This window comes from Wyeomyia smithii, chromosome 1, assembly GCF_029784165.1.
Source record: "Wyeomyia smithii strain HCP4-BCI-WySm-NY-G18 chromosome 1, ASM2978416v1, whole genome shotgun sequence".
Classification (NCBI taxonomy): domain Eukaryota; kingdom Metazoa; phylum Arthropoda; class Insecta; order Diptera; family Culicidae; genus Wyeomyia; species Wyeomyia smithii.
The window spans coordinates 187,587,253-187,605,523 of record NC_073694.1 but is presented as its reverse complement, the minus strand read 5'-3'; the positions used below and the strand labels follow the sequence as shown (position 1 = coordinate 187,605,523).

General features: G+C 39.4%; 1 protein-coding gene across 3 annotated transcripts in view; it reads left to right on the top strand.

Annotated features, from left to right (window-relative positions):
- LOC129718410 (ABC transporter G family member 23) overlaps positions 1 to 18,271 on the top strand; it is a 141,161-nt gene that overhangs the window by 106,087 nt on the left and 16,803 nt on the right. For all 3 annotated transcript variants that reach the window (XM_055669177.1, XM_055669179.1, XM_055669180.1), the window contains one exon: positions 13,149 to 13,310. In XM_055669177.1, coding sequence (XP_055525152.1) covers positions 13,149 to 13,310 — 162 coding nt within the window. The remainder of the gene's footprint in view (positions 1 to 13,148; positions 13,311 to 18,271) is intronic.

Below are 18,271 nucleotides of genomic sequence, written 5' to 3'. Positions count from 1 at the left end.
AATAAAGTTCTTCTTATTTATTCGGAAGCAACATATCATTTATGAAAAATAAATATGAAACATTTTTTTCTCTGATTCGATAATATATAAAATTCGATTGTATATAGTGGAAAAAAAAATCGGAGACTATATATGATCGAGTCCGACCTGTACAAGTAAATTGACGAAATAAATAAATAAATAGAATGGAAAAATATAGAAATATAAAATGGGGTTGTAAAAAATTCTCTATCTACTTGTAACCTGTTTTAACCAAGCAAAATCTCAAGTAGAATAAAGGAGAAAATTACGAAATTTCCACTCACTAACGGCCAATTCGATAAGAAATCGAAACATTCGGAATTGGATATGATTCTGTTCCTTGTCGACTTGAGGTGAAACTGAACGGAGGTTTTTTTCCATACAATTTCAAGGTTAGATTTCTTTTCACTTGGCGATTTTGAGCGTAAACATCTTAGTTTTCACCTGAGAAATAGCGCTCGAATTGCTACTCTATGAAGTTCAAACAATCAATCTACGTTTCACTCGCTTAATTTAGATGATTCTCGAGAAAATTATCTTGCTAATTTCGGGCAAATTTCGAGCATGGAGTTTCACCTTAACAGGAAACAATTGTATCTTTTTCAATTCATTGTTTAATTGTCCTGAGCAGGACAGTTTGATATTTCTTTTAAAATCAGATCGTTGATCGGCAATTGGGTCCTAAAGCTGTAAGCCGCGTTTGCTGAGCAAAACGTGGTTTTTTTAAAAAAAAGTTTATCATTTTCCTTTGATTTTTCAATAAAGAATAAAGAACTGCTCGAAATGTTTTAAATGACAGTTTGCCTATGTATATAAGAAAACTGTTATTTAAGGTATTTCGAGCAGTTTTTTATTCTTCATTTAAAAATAGAAGGACTATGATGAACGTTTTTTGAAATGCTCAGAAAATTGCTGATATATAAAAATCAGAAAACCGTGTAAAACCCAATCGCTGCTAAAACACATGTTTTCATGCGTTCCAACATTTTGAACGAACGGGAAAATATTATTTCTTCAATTGAGTTCTTAATTTGTTTTCGAAGAACAATTTGCTGTTCATTTTAAAACCATTCCCGACAGTGGAAATACGGTATTCTTTTGATAACACTTTGCCATTCCCCACAGTGGGAATCTCAAACTGAAAATTTGACTACCGACAAATTTTGATTGCCAACATCTCTAAAACGTGTGTGTGTTGCAGAGCTTTCCACTGGAGGAAGTGTCGGCCGGTGATGCTGCTGCGGTACAAAAAAGCAGCTTTTTATCTAAGGAAGTCCCGCTAACGCTCCCAATACCGCTGATGGTGCCCGCTGCCACTTAGTCAGGAGCGTTCTAGTCGTCATCCATTAGTAAAATGATTGGTTTACACAAAGATAGGCTTTTATATAGCCCAAAGTGTGCATACCGGTTAACTAGGTTTAATGTTCCGTCAACAGTGCTAGGAAAAGCAAGAAAGCGGCCAATCAGAAATCTAAATCTGAGTTTCAACAAAGCTTGAAAAATTTCAATATAAAAATAGAGAAAAAGTCAAACTAATTTGTACACTGTTAATTTAGATTAATGGATGGTGGTAGATAAAGTAATACCTTCAGTATCCTTGTACGGTACTGTCATCTTATCTTCATTTTTATCTGGCGAACTGTGCACGATCAATCGATTTTGCTTATAATCACACATTCAAGTCATCAGCTGGCAACATCAATTTTCAGACGGATTTCGAAAAAGTCACTATGAATCTTTATAAACATTTTTCAAGCATGGTTTGAAGCTTTTTAGAGCTTCAACTGAAGACCGTCTAGAGGCGGCACTGGGCACTAGAGGGTTAAGCGTCGTGAAGATGTTTGCATTCAAAATGTATTAGGAACTGGAAAATGTACAACAACTTTAGTGTCCCCAAACCATGAATTTGATGCAGCTGCTGAATTAGTGAATAATCGTTTTCAGTTCAATTTAAAACTTTCATCAAGTTTTCTGCTGCAAGTAATGAAGAAAGAAGCCGTCTCTCTCGGAGCCATCCAGTTGAAAACAGTCCAAACTATTGTTCGACATTTACTGTGGTATGGAGATAAATTTATTGTCAGATGCATTTGTTATACACAACCTGCTCTTGAATGTCTCAACAGCTCACATCCACCAGCATCGGCGAGTACGGAATTTGCCTATAAAGGTGAATCGAGCCAACACAAACAAGCCCAAACGAAACTGAAATCGATTGACCTTCGGAAAAAGTAGGTCACATCTTTACCTTTCCTACTGAGCTGGCAAGCACCAGCTTTGCAGCTGTCACTGCAGCTTGTCTAATTCACCACAAAACGCGTGGAGCAATGAACTTAGCGCGTTACTATATTCCCACTACTTGAGCATTCCACTCGCTACGAAAAACAGTACCTGAGTGGAAGATTTACTATCGCTCGGTGCGCAGAAGCTATTAGTTTGACGGACGATGTGATGAATTACCGACGCTGTCATGTTTGTCACCGTTTGTGGTGACTTGGTGAGTGAGTAAATTACGAAATGTCACCGACGTTGTTTTCCGGAATTTAGAGCCTTATCGCAAGGTTCCGATCGTAAAACACAACTTCCGTCTTTGTAACTGTTTCAAACCCCACACAACCGGTTCCGAACGAATTGGTTCACGGTAACTGTCAAAAAGGGATCAGAAACCGAATCGAAATCTAACGTCCGTAAATTACGTAGCTCGTTCGATACGGTCGATTAACGGGTGACCTCCGTACCGTTAGAAACCGCAATTGACCACAGTGACTAAGCAAACGACGTCCGGCTTTTGACCTCATGAAGAGTTGTGGGTTTTTTTTTTTCTAGCCAATTCACCTTTTTGTGGCCTACTCCGATCGTCGAGATCAGGATTCAAGTCGCGTTTTTCTTGCCTTTCACCTTTTCATCCGTACAGCTGCTAATGTTCACTCGCAGCGGCAGCCAGGGCTGGTTTGTCCATTAAGGCACCTCGCCTATCGCTCGGGAAGCCCTCGAAACATCCAGCGAAGACTGAACTAATTGGACGGTTGGTGTGTTTGTGTGTCGCCACGTTTTGACGACTGCGGTCTTAATTGGGTCTAGGTTAGCAACGTGCACCTCGTCGTCGCACAGACAGACAGGGGAAATCCGTACCGAAGGCGCCTTGGTGGCTGCACCGTCTTCCTCGGTCAGACTTCTTGCATACCATGGGCGGTAGTGTCAATAAAGGTAATGACTTTTTGTTTCTTCCCTTTCGTTCCATGATCGCTTTGACAGATTGGCCTCCATGTCGATGGATTAACATTTTGGAGAAGATTATTTCCCATAAAGGCTGTTTTGATTGACAAATTTTGCTGTTTGAATAACTAAAATATAACACGTGGCTCCGGTTCCAGACAGCGGCACCCATTTGTCTGCCGTTTATTTATGCTAATTGACGCGAATGTATTCCCAGTGTAATTCGGCGCCCAACTGCACGAAGATTATTTTCAGACCGGGAAGTATGACGTCTGCTTGGCTAGAATCCGTAACCGGTTCGCGAGATTGGTCGATTCTTGCTTCTGCGCAGTATTGTCCTCTCATTAGAGATTTGATGCGCGGACAGGCAGATTTTCGGATTTCAATTCCATTAATGACCATGTCATAAAAGTCTAATTATAGCTATGAATTGAAAAGTAGGGGTTTCGAACTGAAACTATTTTATTCTGTTTGATTTTTCCCGATTTTTCACATACAACATTTAAATCCGTTATCCAACTAGAAGTAACTTGGCAGGTGTCAAAATGTTTGCGACAATTTTTAATTCGGTAAAATTTCCGTTTCCAACTGTCGGAACGATCTCATAAATCAATCGTCAATCACAACCGGATTCGAACAGGTTTCTTTAAGTTCAATGTTAAATCAGCCAGAATCGAGTGCAATCGGACTACGAACTGTTATGTTATGTTATAATCTACACGAAGGTCCATGTTGTCCAATTAAATACAAGTTTTCGGATTTTTCGATAATTAATGAACTAAATCTGGCACAAGTTTGTTTTCAATCTTCCGCCTAGCTTGCCCTTAACTTCGTTAAACCCTGCCAAGGATGCCTTTTCATGAATTTATGTTATGGAAAAATGAAACAAAAACGGATCTGTGCTCTCTGGAAACTTCCACAAAAAGTTACTGAAATTCGGCTATGAAATCAGCTTGTTTTGAGAATCTAAATATTTGAAGTATTTCTTCCTTTTGTGGTAGGTACCACAATGAGATTTAATGAAATTAAAAATGATATTAAAAATAAAGTTTTTTTTCAACAACATTTATTTGACAAGGCACAATACAAATTAATGTTTTGAACAATAAAGTTATTGTTACCTTCATTGAATTTTTGATTGAAAATATAACTTGGGGAAAACACTCACGATATGCTGTCATGATTGCAACATATTAATGAAGCCTGATTCCTAGATAAACTTTATTTCATAGGAATTGTTGAGAATCATTTGTTTTGAAAAATGTTTTCAATACCTTGGTAGTTATACATACAACGGCAATTGGTACCTTAACAAAGCAGTAGCAAGCAGCTGCATTTTCGAAGAAAATAACCAGAAAAACTATCAAGACTAACCGGTATAACAGAATTTTTTCCACGATTCTGCCAAGAGCTGCGAGTTCCCCTTTGAAACTGAGAGGAATACCAGCATCACTAATAACGTTGTATAACAGCCTGCAGTTTAATATCCTGGATAAAGAAATTTGCATACCACGAATTAAGTGTCATTCCCTGACCGGGATATTCGCCATATCCGGCTTCCATACATCATATGTTCTGCTCATAAACTAGGCGCACAGGTCTGTCGAATCAAATATTGGTCGTAAATAAATCATCTCACCATAATCAGCATAAGCAGACAAGTTTCCCACCATATTCGCGCATCGAACTCTTTCTCGTAAGGAGGCCATTTTCGATATAACACCTGTGAACGGTCGCAGCCTACTGCGCGCATTTTAGCATATCGGATTAAATAATCCAACCCTTCTGGTTGGCAACAGAGCACGGCCGAGCGGAAAGCATCGGCCAAGACAGAGTGCCGTGAGGTCCATCATCTGGTGGCGTGATTGTGTCATACAACCGTCGTCGTCGTTGTCGTTGTCATCGTCGGTATTCGGGTTATGTGCGCCCATCATTTTGACGACCGTCGGTGGATCGTGTCATGCCGCGGTATTGGTCATTCAAGCACCCCACCATTCATGGCAACCGTAGGTTATTCAAATCGCCCCATGAAGACCTTGAAAACTGCCGAAAAGAAACAACTGGACCGGACCAACAGGTTTTTGGAAGTTTCACTCACCTCGCCTCCATAACGAATTCGACGCAGCACATACGTGCGCGTTGCTACGTTTTGGTCACTTCGCTCACCCTAGGTCTTCTTTGAAGGCGTTTGCTGAACGTGGAACCAGCAGGGGATATGCGAAATCGCACGTTTATCCACCACAGCATCTTGAGGAAATTTGCATCCGGTCAACTTGATTTTTATCCGAAATCGAGTCGGGCGACCGAAACCTGAATTGACTGTGTTGAGGGCAAGTTATCGGATGTAAATTTTTGCTTCCAGTCGTGTGACAATGTTGCGCTTTTGTCTGCTTCGAGATAAGCGAAAGACACCCTCAGCAGGTGATGATCGGAAATGGTTCACGTTTTTAACACGCCTGATAGTCAGAACCATGGAATGTTGCGCTTGAGCTGGATCGCACTCCTCACCTCTCACTTCTAGCAGGTTTATTTTTTTTTTTCTAAAAAATGTGTTTCCTAATATTTTAAACGTTGGAATACATAGGAAATTAAAGCAAAAAAAAAATAACGTCGTTCAGATAGGATATCAAAACGCAAAATCTGTTCTTTTGATATTTATGCTATTTTTTCCAATTAAAAAAAAAAACTCCTGCAATCGAGTTTCACAGGACGTCCTCATATTTTGACATTCAGAATAGGCAAGTTATTTCCGCGTAATACATTAAAAATCCTGTACAGATAAATAACAGGAGGGTTGTATGCGAAGCAACGACCGCAAAGTTGACATAAGCTTGTTTGTTACATTACTGGTAATGAATATTTAAAAAAAAAGTGCTACCGAATTTCAATTTGGACATATTTGCACATACTACATCACTGAATGGAACAACCACAATGTGACTCAAACAAGTTTCAATACTCAGACATGTTGAAATAACATTTCACTTTTGATTTTAACGCAATACGAGTAATTATTGAATATTCACTTCATTTGTTTAGTTGTCCGTAAAAGGACAGTTTGCTGTTTAATTTGACAGCGGGACTAGTGGTGCATTTTTAAATGACGAAGGCATTAAATCATCTGTTCCATGGGACGGGAGAAAACAAAAAAGTGTTGCCAAAATATGGCAGACGCTGCTACCACTACTGCTGCTGATACTCGCCACCACTGCTGTTATCTGCTGCTACTAAGTTAGGACCGTTCTGGTCACCATCCGCTGATAAAATGATTGATTTAAGCAGAAGCCGCGTCTTCTATAGTCCGAATCAGGGTTACAAGATGTGCAGATTTGTCTGCAAAACGCAGATTTTCAAAGCCCTTGTGCAGATTCTTATTGATTTGCCGATATTTGCAGATTTTTAATAGTTTTTGCAGATTTTTATCATAGTTTCCTTATATTTAAGCAGGCTTTCTCAGGATTCGTACAGATTTTTGCAGACATTTGTCTACGCGGGCGAAATTTCATCGAATCACGGATAGATTCTTTCAGATTTTAAGCCGATTTTTCTGGTTTTCTAGGCATATAATTCTGTTTTTGAAGCTTTACTTATGCGTTTTAGTGTCGCATGGGAGCTGAAGATTCTGCACTAAGTTATTATGCTAATAATTATGCTGCTTTTAATAATTATGCTGCTTTTGAGTGGTGCTGCATATTGCTGACGTAAGAGAAAATTCAGTTCGCGGTTAAACATGGAGTGCAGCCAAATTAACAACCGTCTTTGTGTAGGCGTTCCAACATTTTGAATAAAGTGCAATGAATGAACGAGACAATATCAACACTTCAATTAAGCATTTATTTGTCCTCAAAAGAACAATTTGTTGTTTCATTCAACACAGGATATGATGCTGATCGCATCTCTGTGCTATCCACGACAGTGGAAATCAGGCATTTTTCGGATAACACAGTGGAGAGCTGTTTTCACACTGAAAATTCGATCCACAGATTTGAAAGTTTGAACTCATAATATTGTCGAAATACGACAGTTTTTAGGACACCTAGTCGCCATTTACTAGTAAAATGTTTGGTTCAAGCCTATACTACCAGTAAATTGTTTGGTTAGCCTCCCCAGCTGGTCTCGAGGTACGATGCTGGCCTAACAAGCCAGTCGTCGAAGGTTCGATTCTTGACTCGGGAGAGACTGTTAGTGTCAGTAGGATCGTAGCGCTAGCCCCGCAATTGTCCTGTACACTTAACGGTTGGCTGCGAAGTCTGTGTAAACAGAAGGTCAAGTTCCGAATCGGAATATAGCACCAAGGCTTTGCTTTGTTTGGTTCAAGCAGAGACAGGCTCTTATGTAGCCCAAAGAGTGCATTCCCGTTTTACTAGGTACATAACTCGGTCGACCGTGTTAGGGAAAGCATGTATTAAGCGACCAATCAGAGGTCGAAATCTGCTTTTGACGTGGGACACGTCTTTGTTTACTATACTGGGATGCATTCTGTAAAATTGGAAATGAAACGGGCAAATGTTGCGTCAGATTTCAAACGTTAATAACAGCATAACCACATGATGGATAATAATAACCAATATGTTGTTGGATAGATAAAATGTATAAAAATTTTGTAATATGCTAATTATCACTCTAATTTCACTGCTAAGCGGTAAAATTGATGAAAAATTTCAATAACAAATTTACGTCAATAGTGAACCAATTACATGCGAGCATTCCTAGCACAGACAACGTGAATGGACACCATCCGTTCCCTGTGATATTCCCTGTATCAATTTCAAAATAAAAATTGACAGAGTCTCCCCGTCCCAATAGGTCAATTAATTTTTGCTTCCATGAGCTTAGACTAATGTGATTTCTCGAAGGTAAAAGTTTTCCTAAAAGTTTGAAACAATACCCATCCTTAATCAATTTCTAAACCTGCGTGTTAGGTTCTGAAGAACCTAATAAACACTGATGCCTTGAAAGAAACCATGCCGGTAAAAGCAACAGTACCAGCGGAGCAAAGAACCGCAGGTCTCTCGTCGTCTATGATTGCAGTGGTACTCTTCTATTCGTACATTTCTATTTGTATGCAATTGAGGAAAAACTGCAATGCTGCTGTTGATGGTGATTGAAAGTTAATCTCATAAATATGATTGCCATAAATTACTCAACAAGAATTGTAAATTTTTGCAACGGATATTTATTTAATTTCATCTTCGATATTCACTAAATAATCTTGACCGGATAGTATCGAAAGAGTAAATTCCTAAATATATACATTTATAGAAGAGTAAGAGCCTGCGAATGCTTGTGATTTTTTTTTTGTTTATTTAGTGAGATTCGTACAGAATCTCTTTTACATTTCAAAATTGTTAGATGATATATGATTATTCTGAGCTTCACCATAATAAACGTATATTTCCTGTCTCCGTAATACAGCGAATGTAGTTGTAGGCAAATAAACAAAATTGTCAAGCAAAAAAAAAATGTAATTGTGGATTGCTACGATTTTTTGCTGGAACTTGTTAATAATTTTGTTCAAAATATTTTCTTCTGTTTGCTAATTGATGAACCTTTGTAAGGGCTTCCATATTATTTTTAAAGTAAGATCCATACTATAGATTTGATTTAATTACAGTTAAATAAAACAAAACCATTCATTATGATAACGTAAGTATTATTGGATTTGGTTTTTGAGGATATAGAGTTAATTTTGACTTTGACGCATTACGAGAAATTCTTTGTGCTTCTTCAACAAGCACGATATGCTTGTGCCTTGTCAAATACATATTTTTTGCACAAAAAAAAAAATTTACAGGCATAATATCGCCATATATAAATGATATTCTTTTGAGTGTTGAATATATTCCAAATATTGATTTCCAGGGAGGCTGAAAATAAAAATACGTACAGTCGCTGAGCAAACACATTGATTCTGTCTGCAGGCTCTGTATATTTTGTAACAAAAAATCCCCTAATTACAGTGTTTAGTCCCACGTCACCATTTCATACAACCCTAGGGCTGTATACCTTGTAGTATTTAATAAGGCTTAACAATTCTCAATAGTGCAATAGTTCCAATAACCAAATTACAATTTTCTGCATTTGGGTTGGGATGTATAGGTTTGGGATGTATAGATGATTTTCCAATCGATTGCTGCAAAAATGAAGGAATTCCATTGTAAACTAACCGACTTAATAACATTTGAAATTGGACCGTTTTTAGATTTTCATTTTACACTTCTATCTATTCGAACTTCTTGAAAGACATAGTCATATGTCGAAAAAAAAAATCACATGGTCACAACGGAAACGAAGCGTTCAATTAAAAAACTACGATTCATTACGCGGGAACTGGAAGCACAACAATTGATCAAAAGGTGGCTTAGAAATTGGCATAAAAGATCCTCGGCGGTGGCGACGTCAATGAAAGTGTCAACAATGGCGGCGCACATCTCTATCTTTTCCGTGTTTCTGCCGGACTATCATTTTGTGCTTTTCTTTTCGTAAGATAATCTACGATGTTTTTATTTTTAATGAAACATAGGGGGATTAGCAGCATAATGAGCGCTCTAACTTGATTGCTAATTTAGGCATTGAAAATGACAAACAAATTAAAGTGTCTTCAGTGCAAAACTTAAATACATTATCTATAATTAAACTTACACTATTAACAAATAGAAAAAAATAAGAAAAAAAAAATTCACGCATCAAAAGTTAGAAATTGGTTGGTATGTGGGGCACAATCCATGGATATGTTAACAATATGTTTTATTGAGTTAAACAAATTAAATTAATTTACTTAAACTTTTACAAAAACATCATTTACTCTTCTTCGCAGTCAACAAAAAATCAATCAAACCTTAACGAAGAGATGGCATAATCACAAGATGGGCATCGGGAATCTTTTTGGCATTCATGGAACCACAATGAGCACTCCGAACATTTAGACCAGTTTTGGCCATCCTCTGACAAACTAAAGCAGCTGTCATAATGCCCACAAAGTGAATCTTATTTTTGGTTGGAATCACTGTTAGAAAAGGATTTTTGCTCGACCTTTGTAGTTTTTTTTCTGGTGCCCTATATCCTTCTTTCTTGATGTAATATTGCAGGCTTTTTCCCTCTTTCTACCACGAACGGTTTTTTTCTGGTATTTGTTTTTGCCAAAGGCATGATATCAGAAGGAGCAACTTTGAATGAGCTCAATAGCAACGTTTCAGGGATCGACATGGTTTTATTTCCAATACCTCCGGACGGACTATTGCTGCTCTGAGAAGGACTTGGCTCACAATCCAGTGATTTGAATTCGCCAAACGCCTTGTCCGCTCCACTACACGAAGACTCGGTATTTGGGATTGATTCTATTCCTATATACTGCCGTTCCAATCATAGTAGTCCCATGTTCTACACAAACCTTATGCACGCTGGGACAACTATGCTTAGAACGGCAGTATAGCTGTCCGTTATACCATGAATGGAGGATTTGACAAATATATCATTCTACCCGACACTTGAAAGCGCGTTGTTTGGGTTTGGATTAGTTTCTGGGAGAACATCTGTAACATCAGCGGGAGCAAAATCGTTGTCAGTGAATACAAATTTGTTCAGTGGAACAATACCCGTCGCACTGAATCCACTTTGAGCCGTTTTCGCTTTGGCCGTTTGCATGTGTGCCAATCCGAATAGCTCACTGATTACAACTTTGCCAGGATTCGCCTTCAGGTAATCTTCGATCTCTTTCGAAAAAGCAGTTTACAGTGGTCCCATAAAACTAACGTCAAGAGGCTGAAAGCTTATGACTGCAATGGGGAGGTAGAGTCACAACGGTCACGCAGCACTTACGAGCTCGTTCAATAAAGGCAAGATTCGGTCAGTCGAGCTCTGGGGAATATCATCATCGGCGGAATAAAATTTCCAGAGGCAGGCATACAAATGCATGTTGTGGACAGTTACCCTTCTCCGCAGATGTTACCGATCCGACTTGTCGCCTTCCCTTCAAAGAAAGTACTTTTGATTTTTTTGTTTGTACCCGATCACAAAAAACACAAATCTGAAGCACATCTGGAGCACAGCGGGATACCGTGATGCTTTGCGGTTTGTTTCGTGGTTGTTCCGTCTCGCCTTATAGTGGTCAACGCCGCATTAAGGGCCTCTTTTGACCAATTCTGTCTTCCGGATTGTCTTATATATGTTCGCACCATCACTGTAAACAAGAACTGATTATGGAAACAAACAAATTGACAAGCCTACTAAGATGAATTTCAGACGATGGGTGCCCCTATTCAATTAGTCGAAGTTAAAAAAGATTTTTTATACCTATTATTGCATAAAATAAAAACTTGAATGATGGTGAAATTAGAGGTACAACCTAAACATCATTTTGCAGTGCGTACATAATTGAAAGAACCGTTTGAACGCCCGTAAAAGATCACTTGGTAATGCTCAATAATAATAATAACTACACCATCTGAGATCCAAGTTAATCTTTTTTTATGTATTTTCGTATTTCTAAAGAAAAAATTACATTTATCTTAAGAAATAAAAACTGTAGTAATTACGGAAGTGTTCCACAAGCCATATTGTACTCTAAAATGCGTAGCTTCGAAGAAAACAGGGTTGCCCATTCCGCCCCGTGTGCTCATTATGTCCCTACTATCCCTAAAGGATTGGTGTCTAGATTTCAGTTACTAAAATGGCCAGCATTCTTTCGGTAGAAATCACACCAAAAGCGAGCCAGTTACGTTAATTTTACTTTTAGCCACCAAAATCATGCATAAAATACTGTTAGTTGCTATAGAAACTGTCAAATTACATAATAGTTAGCACTGTAGGTCCCCGAAGATCGAGAGAAGGTCTTCTTATAACTTACCTGTTCCAACACTGACGAAAATGGGAGACGATAGCTGATACCCGCTATTTTTACCAACGAATTGTTAATTAGCATTCGCGAATGAAATTCTTAGTGAAGCTTATGATTTACAGTTTATTGCCGAAACGCTAATTGGTGGAATACAAACCCTTGATACTACAGATCATTTCTGATTGCAATTGTCACTTTATACAGTGACTTCTACGTGCCTAGAAATTGTTCAAACATGGTGATACAACGTTTTTTCATCGAATATGCCAAAGGATGCCAAATGAAAGTGAACGGTTGAGTGACGTTTCTGCTTGCTGGGCTGCGTTCAGAAGTTTTCTTCACTTTACGCAGCTATGTACGAACTTGATCGAAAACAAGCAGGCAGCAAACAACACGTAGTGCAATTAGTGACTCCCGTGGTGCGGTAACCCTAAGCACCTAGAATTTCTACCGTTAAATTGCGCTTTTCCTCTTGAATAAACACCTCGCGGCTAATTAGCCATTACGTCAATCAAGAGTGAGAGCAAAACAATCCATCACTGGCGGCGCGTCGAAGTGAAATGCAAACTCCTCTTGTCTAGTCCGATCTTGTGTTTTATTATTGCTCTCTCTTTTCCCTGCAACAGCAGAGCGGTTGTTGTGAAATGTGGATCAGCGAGAGCACGAACTGGACGACTTTGAGTTGGAAATAGCGAAGCAAAATACAAATAAATAAAAAAGTACGTACTTAATAAAATAAAACATGCAATGAACTTCCAAGGACGCTGCCATAGTAGGCCAACTCGGTGCACAATCCACTCTCTAAAAAAAAAAAACAGTGCAGCGCAGCACTGCACTGCAGCGCACAGCAGTGCTGCAATGTTTATCCGCGTTGCAAACCAGTTTGCATGAACAGCATAGCTTACTCTGAACTGTGCCGTTTTAGACTTTGGCAAAACATTTTCGGTAAACATCGTTGAATGATTTAACGGTGTGGATCATCCTCTCACATAAAGCTTATGATTTAGCTCGAGGACACTCGCTGCTGGCAATTTACTGGTACTAATCGATGTTTTTTGTTTATTTTTTTTTCTTACAGTGGCAGCGAGACGAGCGTGGCGACGATCGACGATGGAGGGACGATGTGGGCCAGGCAGCAGCATGCCGTTTCGGTACGGCATGCCTTCAAACAGTACGGAACCAAGAAGAAACCAAACATGGTTCTATCGAACCTGAACATGACAGTCGCCAAAGGAACGATGTAAGTATTTGTCTCACTGGTTAATAGTAATAAATAAGTATTGCGTCGTTATTATTTTAAACCGGAATTTGGGTTCCGGTTTAAAGACTTAACAAGAGGTTTGGGAACTTCATAATCAACTATGCTTTATACTGATGATGAAAATCTGTTGTAGCTGGGACTGCCGGATTATGAAAATATGAAGACCAAGCCGACAATTTTTCGAGCCGGCAAAAAGCATTCTGTTTATTACGAGAGTAAGTTGAAAATTATTTGAGTAAACTCACCCAGAAAGCTTGTAAATGTTAAATGAAACACACATGCAGCACTACAACCACTTTTCCAGCAGTCAATGTTAATGGAAATCTGCAAAATGTTATGTAAAAAAGCGAATTTAACCCGAGACTAAAAGAGTGATAGGGTTCGGCAATTGGAGTGCTTCATATCACAACAAAATCATTTTATTCAAAACTCATTCAATATCCCTTGAACAAATATGATTTTTTTAAAAAAAATTTCCGTTGTTTCTACATCATTCAAAGGTCTTGAACCTTCTGGATTTTGTAGGGCTTGGTCTGCAATTAATCTTTAAGGATCCGATGAAGACTTCCTTTGATGGGTAGCAATGTGGTAGCAACCCACATTTCATGTAGATCATAGAGTTTTATGTTTTGACAATATATTCGTTCTCATATTTTTATTGCGAAATGGGTGAAAAATTTCCAGGAGTTTCTCAATGTTCGATTTTGATTTTCTAGATTCTGTAACGTCAAAAGTATTTCACCCTCTAGTGCCCAATGCCGCCATTTGGCGGGCTTCAGTCAAATCTCTAGAAAGCTTCAATAAATACTTAAAAAGTGTTTATAATGATTTATAGTGGTTTTACCGAAGTCCGTCTAGAAATTAACTTGGGCACTAGAGGGTTAACTAAACACGTCACAATAAAACGCTGCAGTAGACACCAAAGTTTTTTATTTCAAAAACGACTAGTCACGACGGTTGTTCACACAGTGACATAGAAGTGACGCTAACTTGTCTATTCGTATTGACAGTTTGGAAGTCTAGCTAGTGGAATGGAAGGAACGAAAGAAACGGAATTTCACACTATGAAGGAAATATAGTCGGAAAGGCGGTATACGTTCTACTAATTAACTACCAAAAGAGGGGAAAATACTCTACAACTTGGCCATTCCTGACCAATGATCGCCTCAATCATCAAATAAGGTTATACAGGACGGTCCATCGCCGGAAGAAACGACAGTATTTGGAACATATTCTTGCGGAGGCGGAAGACTGCTTCTCGAGGCATGATGCGAGAAGCTTCTACAAGATAGGGAGGGGAACCTAATTACCGTATAACGGAGCTGGCCAAGCGTAGCACACTGGGAAAAAACGGACCTAAATTCCCACTAAATTATTGCCGCTGAGCTGGCAACCTGAAATATAGCATTTCTTATGTGAAATTGGTCAATAAATCGATTGGTGATAATTTCATCCTGTGCAGGGCACGGGAAAAGGCATGAATTCCCAAAAATACGCAAAAAATAGGGTGAAAAGAGGGAAAATAGACCATTTACCAAAATTCTCTCCCGTATTCTGTTCCTTAGACCTTTGTTGGCGAATACCAATGTGGTTTTCGAGAGGGACGCTCCACTACGGACCAAATGTTCACGCTGTGAAAGATCCTTGATAAATTCCAAGAATTCAACTTGCAGACTTAAAATATGTTCATAGACTTTAGGGCAGCGTACGATACAGTTAAGAGAAATGAGTTATGGCGAATTATGCTCGAATATGGTTTCCCATCTAAACTAATTAGGCTGATACGTGTCACCCTTTTGAAGGCTTTACATCATGCATCAGGATGGCCGGTGAGGGTTGTTAAACTTGCTGTTGAACATCGTATTGGAGGGTGCTATACGGAGGGCTGGCGTGCAAAAAATCTTACAGGTGCTTACAGGTTCTACGGACGATACCGACATCATTGAAACTAACCGTAGAGCAGTGGAAGAGGCCTTCGGACCTCTCAGTAGGTAAACTGCGAGAATAGGGCTCATCATTAACTCTGCCAAAACGAAATACATGGTGGCTGGTTAAGCGGATAAAACGCGGAAGGTTGCAGTGGGCTGGGCATGTAGCTAGAATGCCGGAAGGACAACCAGTGAAGACTATATCTAGCAGAAATCCCGATAGAGGCCGTCGACTTCGAGGTAGGCCTCGCACTCGTTGGATGTTGTTGCACTCTTCAGTCGGATATCTTCATCTCCACGAATCGATTCGCAAGCCCGTTCGTAGTCGCTCAATCATCTTTCGGGCACACATAAATCTGCGCTTTTTCAATTGCTCAACGTCGGTTGGAAATGACAGGCTCTTGATTGCCTCGATGTGGGAACAGCTTGATCTTATCCCCTTTTCACTGACTGCAAAGCCTAGAAGCTCGAGTTCGGTTCTCCATCTTAACTTCTAATCGGTTTTCTTCCGTCAAACGTCGAAAAACACGGCCTACGAGATAAAAATGCTCTGGGATAGTGTTAGTTACAAGCGTAACATCATCCATGTAAACCACGACTCTCTCTTATGAAATGGGAATTTGTGAAGTTTCCACTTGATTCTCGTTGATCACTTTAAGCAGCTCGTGTTGATGGACTTCTTCCAGCTTAGGATTAAACAGAAATTCGTCAATTATAGCGATTGCATTGATTTCCGGAAAGGCAGTTCTAGCAAAACCACTATTAATATGTGAGTTATTTGTGCAGGCGGGACAACTTTCCGGAACTCGATATTCTGCTCCTGCAGCCACTCCATCAGGCCTTGTTTAAATGGTTAGCCATCTCGTATCCCACTTCTGACGACGTAAAGTCAACATAATTTCACTAAACACGTTACAATGAAAAGGCTGCTGTAGACACCAAAGTTCCTTATTTTAAAAACGACTTGTCACATCGGTTGTTTGCACAAAAAATGACACTAATTTGTCGATTCCTGTTCCTCTCGAGAGGTCTTTAGCGCGAACGAATTTTGTTCATAGTTTGACAGTTCGGAAGTGTTGCTAGTTGTTTCACACTCTGAAGGAGATATAGTTCGAATGGCGAAATACACTCTATACATTAACTACCAAAATAAGGGAAAGTAATACTCCAATTTCAATGTTAATTTTTATTTTGAATAATTTAGTGACTGAATGCACGAAAAAAAGTTAACAAATTTTGAAGGTGCTTCAAGTTTTCATACCATTTTTATCTCGATTGTTTGAACATGTTTTTGACAACTTTTTGGAGTACTCCCACTTTGTCATGTCGTTGTGATTGGCATGATGTTTTACTGATATTTCATGTTTGGGGGCAATTGATTTTAAGTGATTCCAAGTGTTTTTGTGTCATTTGGTTGACTTATTCATGTTTTTTTATGTTTTACATCATTCATGTCCAGTTTGTTGGCGAATAGAAATTCTCCGTATTGTTTTAAGCATTCATTATTACCAATCTCGTCACCTAGTGTAAATACTGCTGACGGTTCAACTGTACGCTCAATCGCAGGGTTTTCCCTTTTCCCAGCAGCAGCAGCAAAAAAAAACGACCTCAAAGCGTGAGACCGACCGTGCGTGCGTTATTCGGCTGGTTTCGTAAGTTAAAGCCTTAGCGTACACGCGCCGCCGATCGGTTGGAAAGCCCGCTATTTACGTCCACGTGAGAGTCGCTCGCCAAAGCGCTCGGTTTGGTGATGATAATCTGGCAGCTGTTAGGCTGTGAAAACTGTAACTGAAGCAACTGTTGTCAAGGCCTTTCCGCAAGTTATTAGCGGGAAGTAATTGGTGACCTATTATCTTTCAAGTGGTCCGGATGAATCGGTTGATAGGAACTAACTGATTTTTTTTATATAAAATAAATGAGACAACCGATGGAATTTCGAAGGGGCGACATCAATATTTATTGTTCAAAATAAAGGATGTTTATTGATTATTAAGCGACTGTTTTTGAATCTAACATTATTGTCCGTATCCAGTTACTTTATTTCCTCATTTTGTAAATTTATTTAGTCTTCGAGCAAGACACAAACAAACGGCTTACATCTCTAATGTTGGTTATTCTGCTCGCAAGTAAAGACGAAATTCACATCTCACAGATTACTATGATGATGTGGTGAAACAAACCAAATGATTATTACAGTAGACAAGTTTGAGTGTTAGCGGAAATCGCCATGCTAAAACAGCCAACTAGCGCTTTGATTCGTTTATCATTCACATAAATGCATAGGGAAAAGTGTATGCTAATGAGTATATACCAAGCGCGCACCAATTTGTGGTTGAGCAGTAGCGCGATGTACTTGTGTAACCTCAAAATTCCATACGCACCAGGTAGAAACCGGCCCACAGACCGGGAAATAGAGAGGACGATGAGTGAGAGCAGAAGCCACTTAATCCACTTAATGTGACCAGGAAGTCCCCGATTACCGCATGGAGTAATTTTCCACGCTTAGCTGATCTGGCGGTGTGGTTTATTTCCCACCCACCCACGTATTGTTTGAGTGGGTAGCGGAACGAAGAAGCTTGCTAAAGTGGCGTCAGGCAAACCGCGACTGCCGACAATTTGTTCTCCTATCCCCGAAGCTGTTGGTAATTGGTTAATTATGTAAGGTCAAGTAGATTTAGCTAAACGCGGGATAGATTTTCCAATGTCGGATTATTAATTCACTAAAAAAAATCGACTTAATTTTCATTCCGAAAACCATTCCACGGACGACAGCAACGGAGTCTGAAGTCTGCCTAAAGTGCGCTTTCGCAAGCTCGTTCGCAAAAGCCGCACAATTAGCAATGGAACAAATTGCCTTGCAGCAATAACACATTTGCAAGCGGTTCTCATTGTGCGTGTCCTCAGTGTTGGGTGAGCCGCCCCAGTCACGAAACGAGTCAGGAAGTGTGAATGTAACGTGAAACACTTCACTCATAGCAAGACACGGGCAGTGCGGGGCGGTATCGAGCGCAT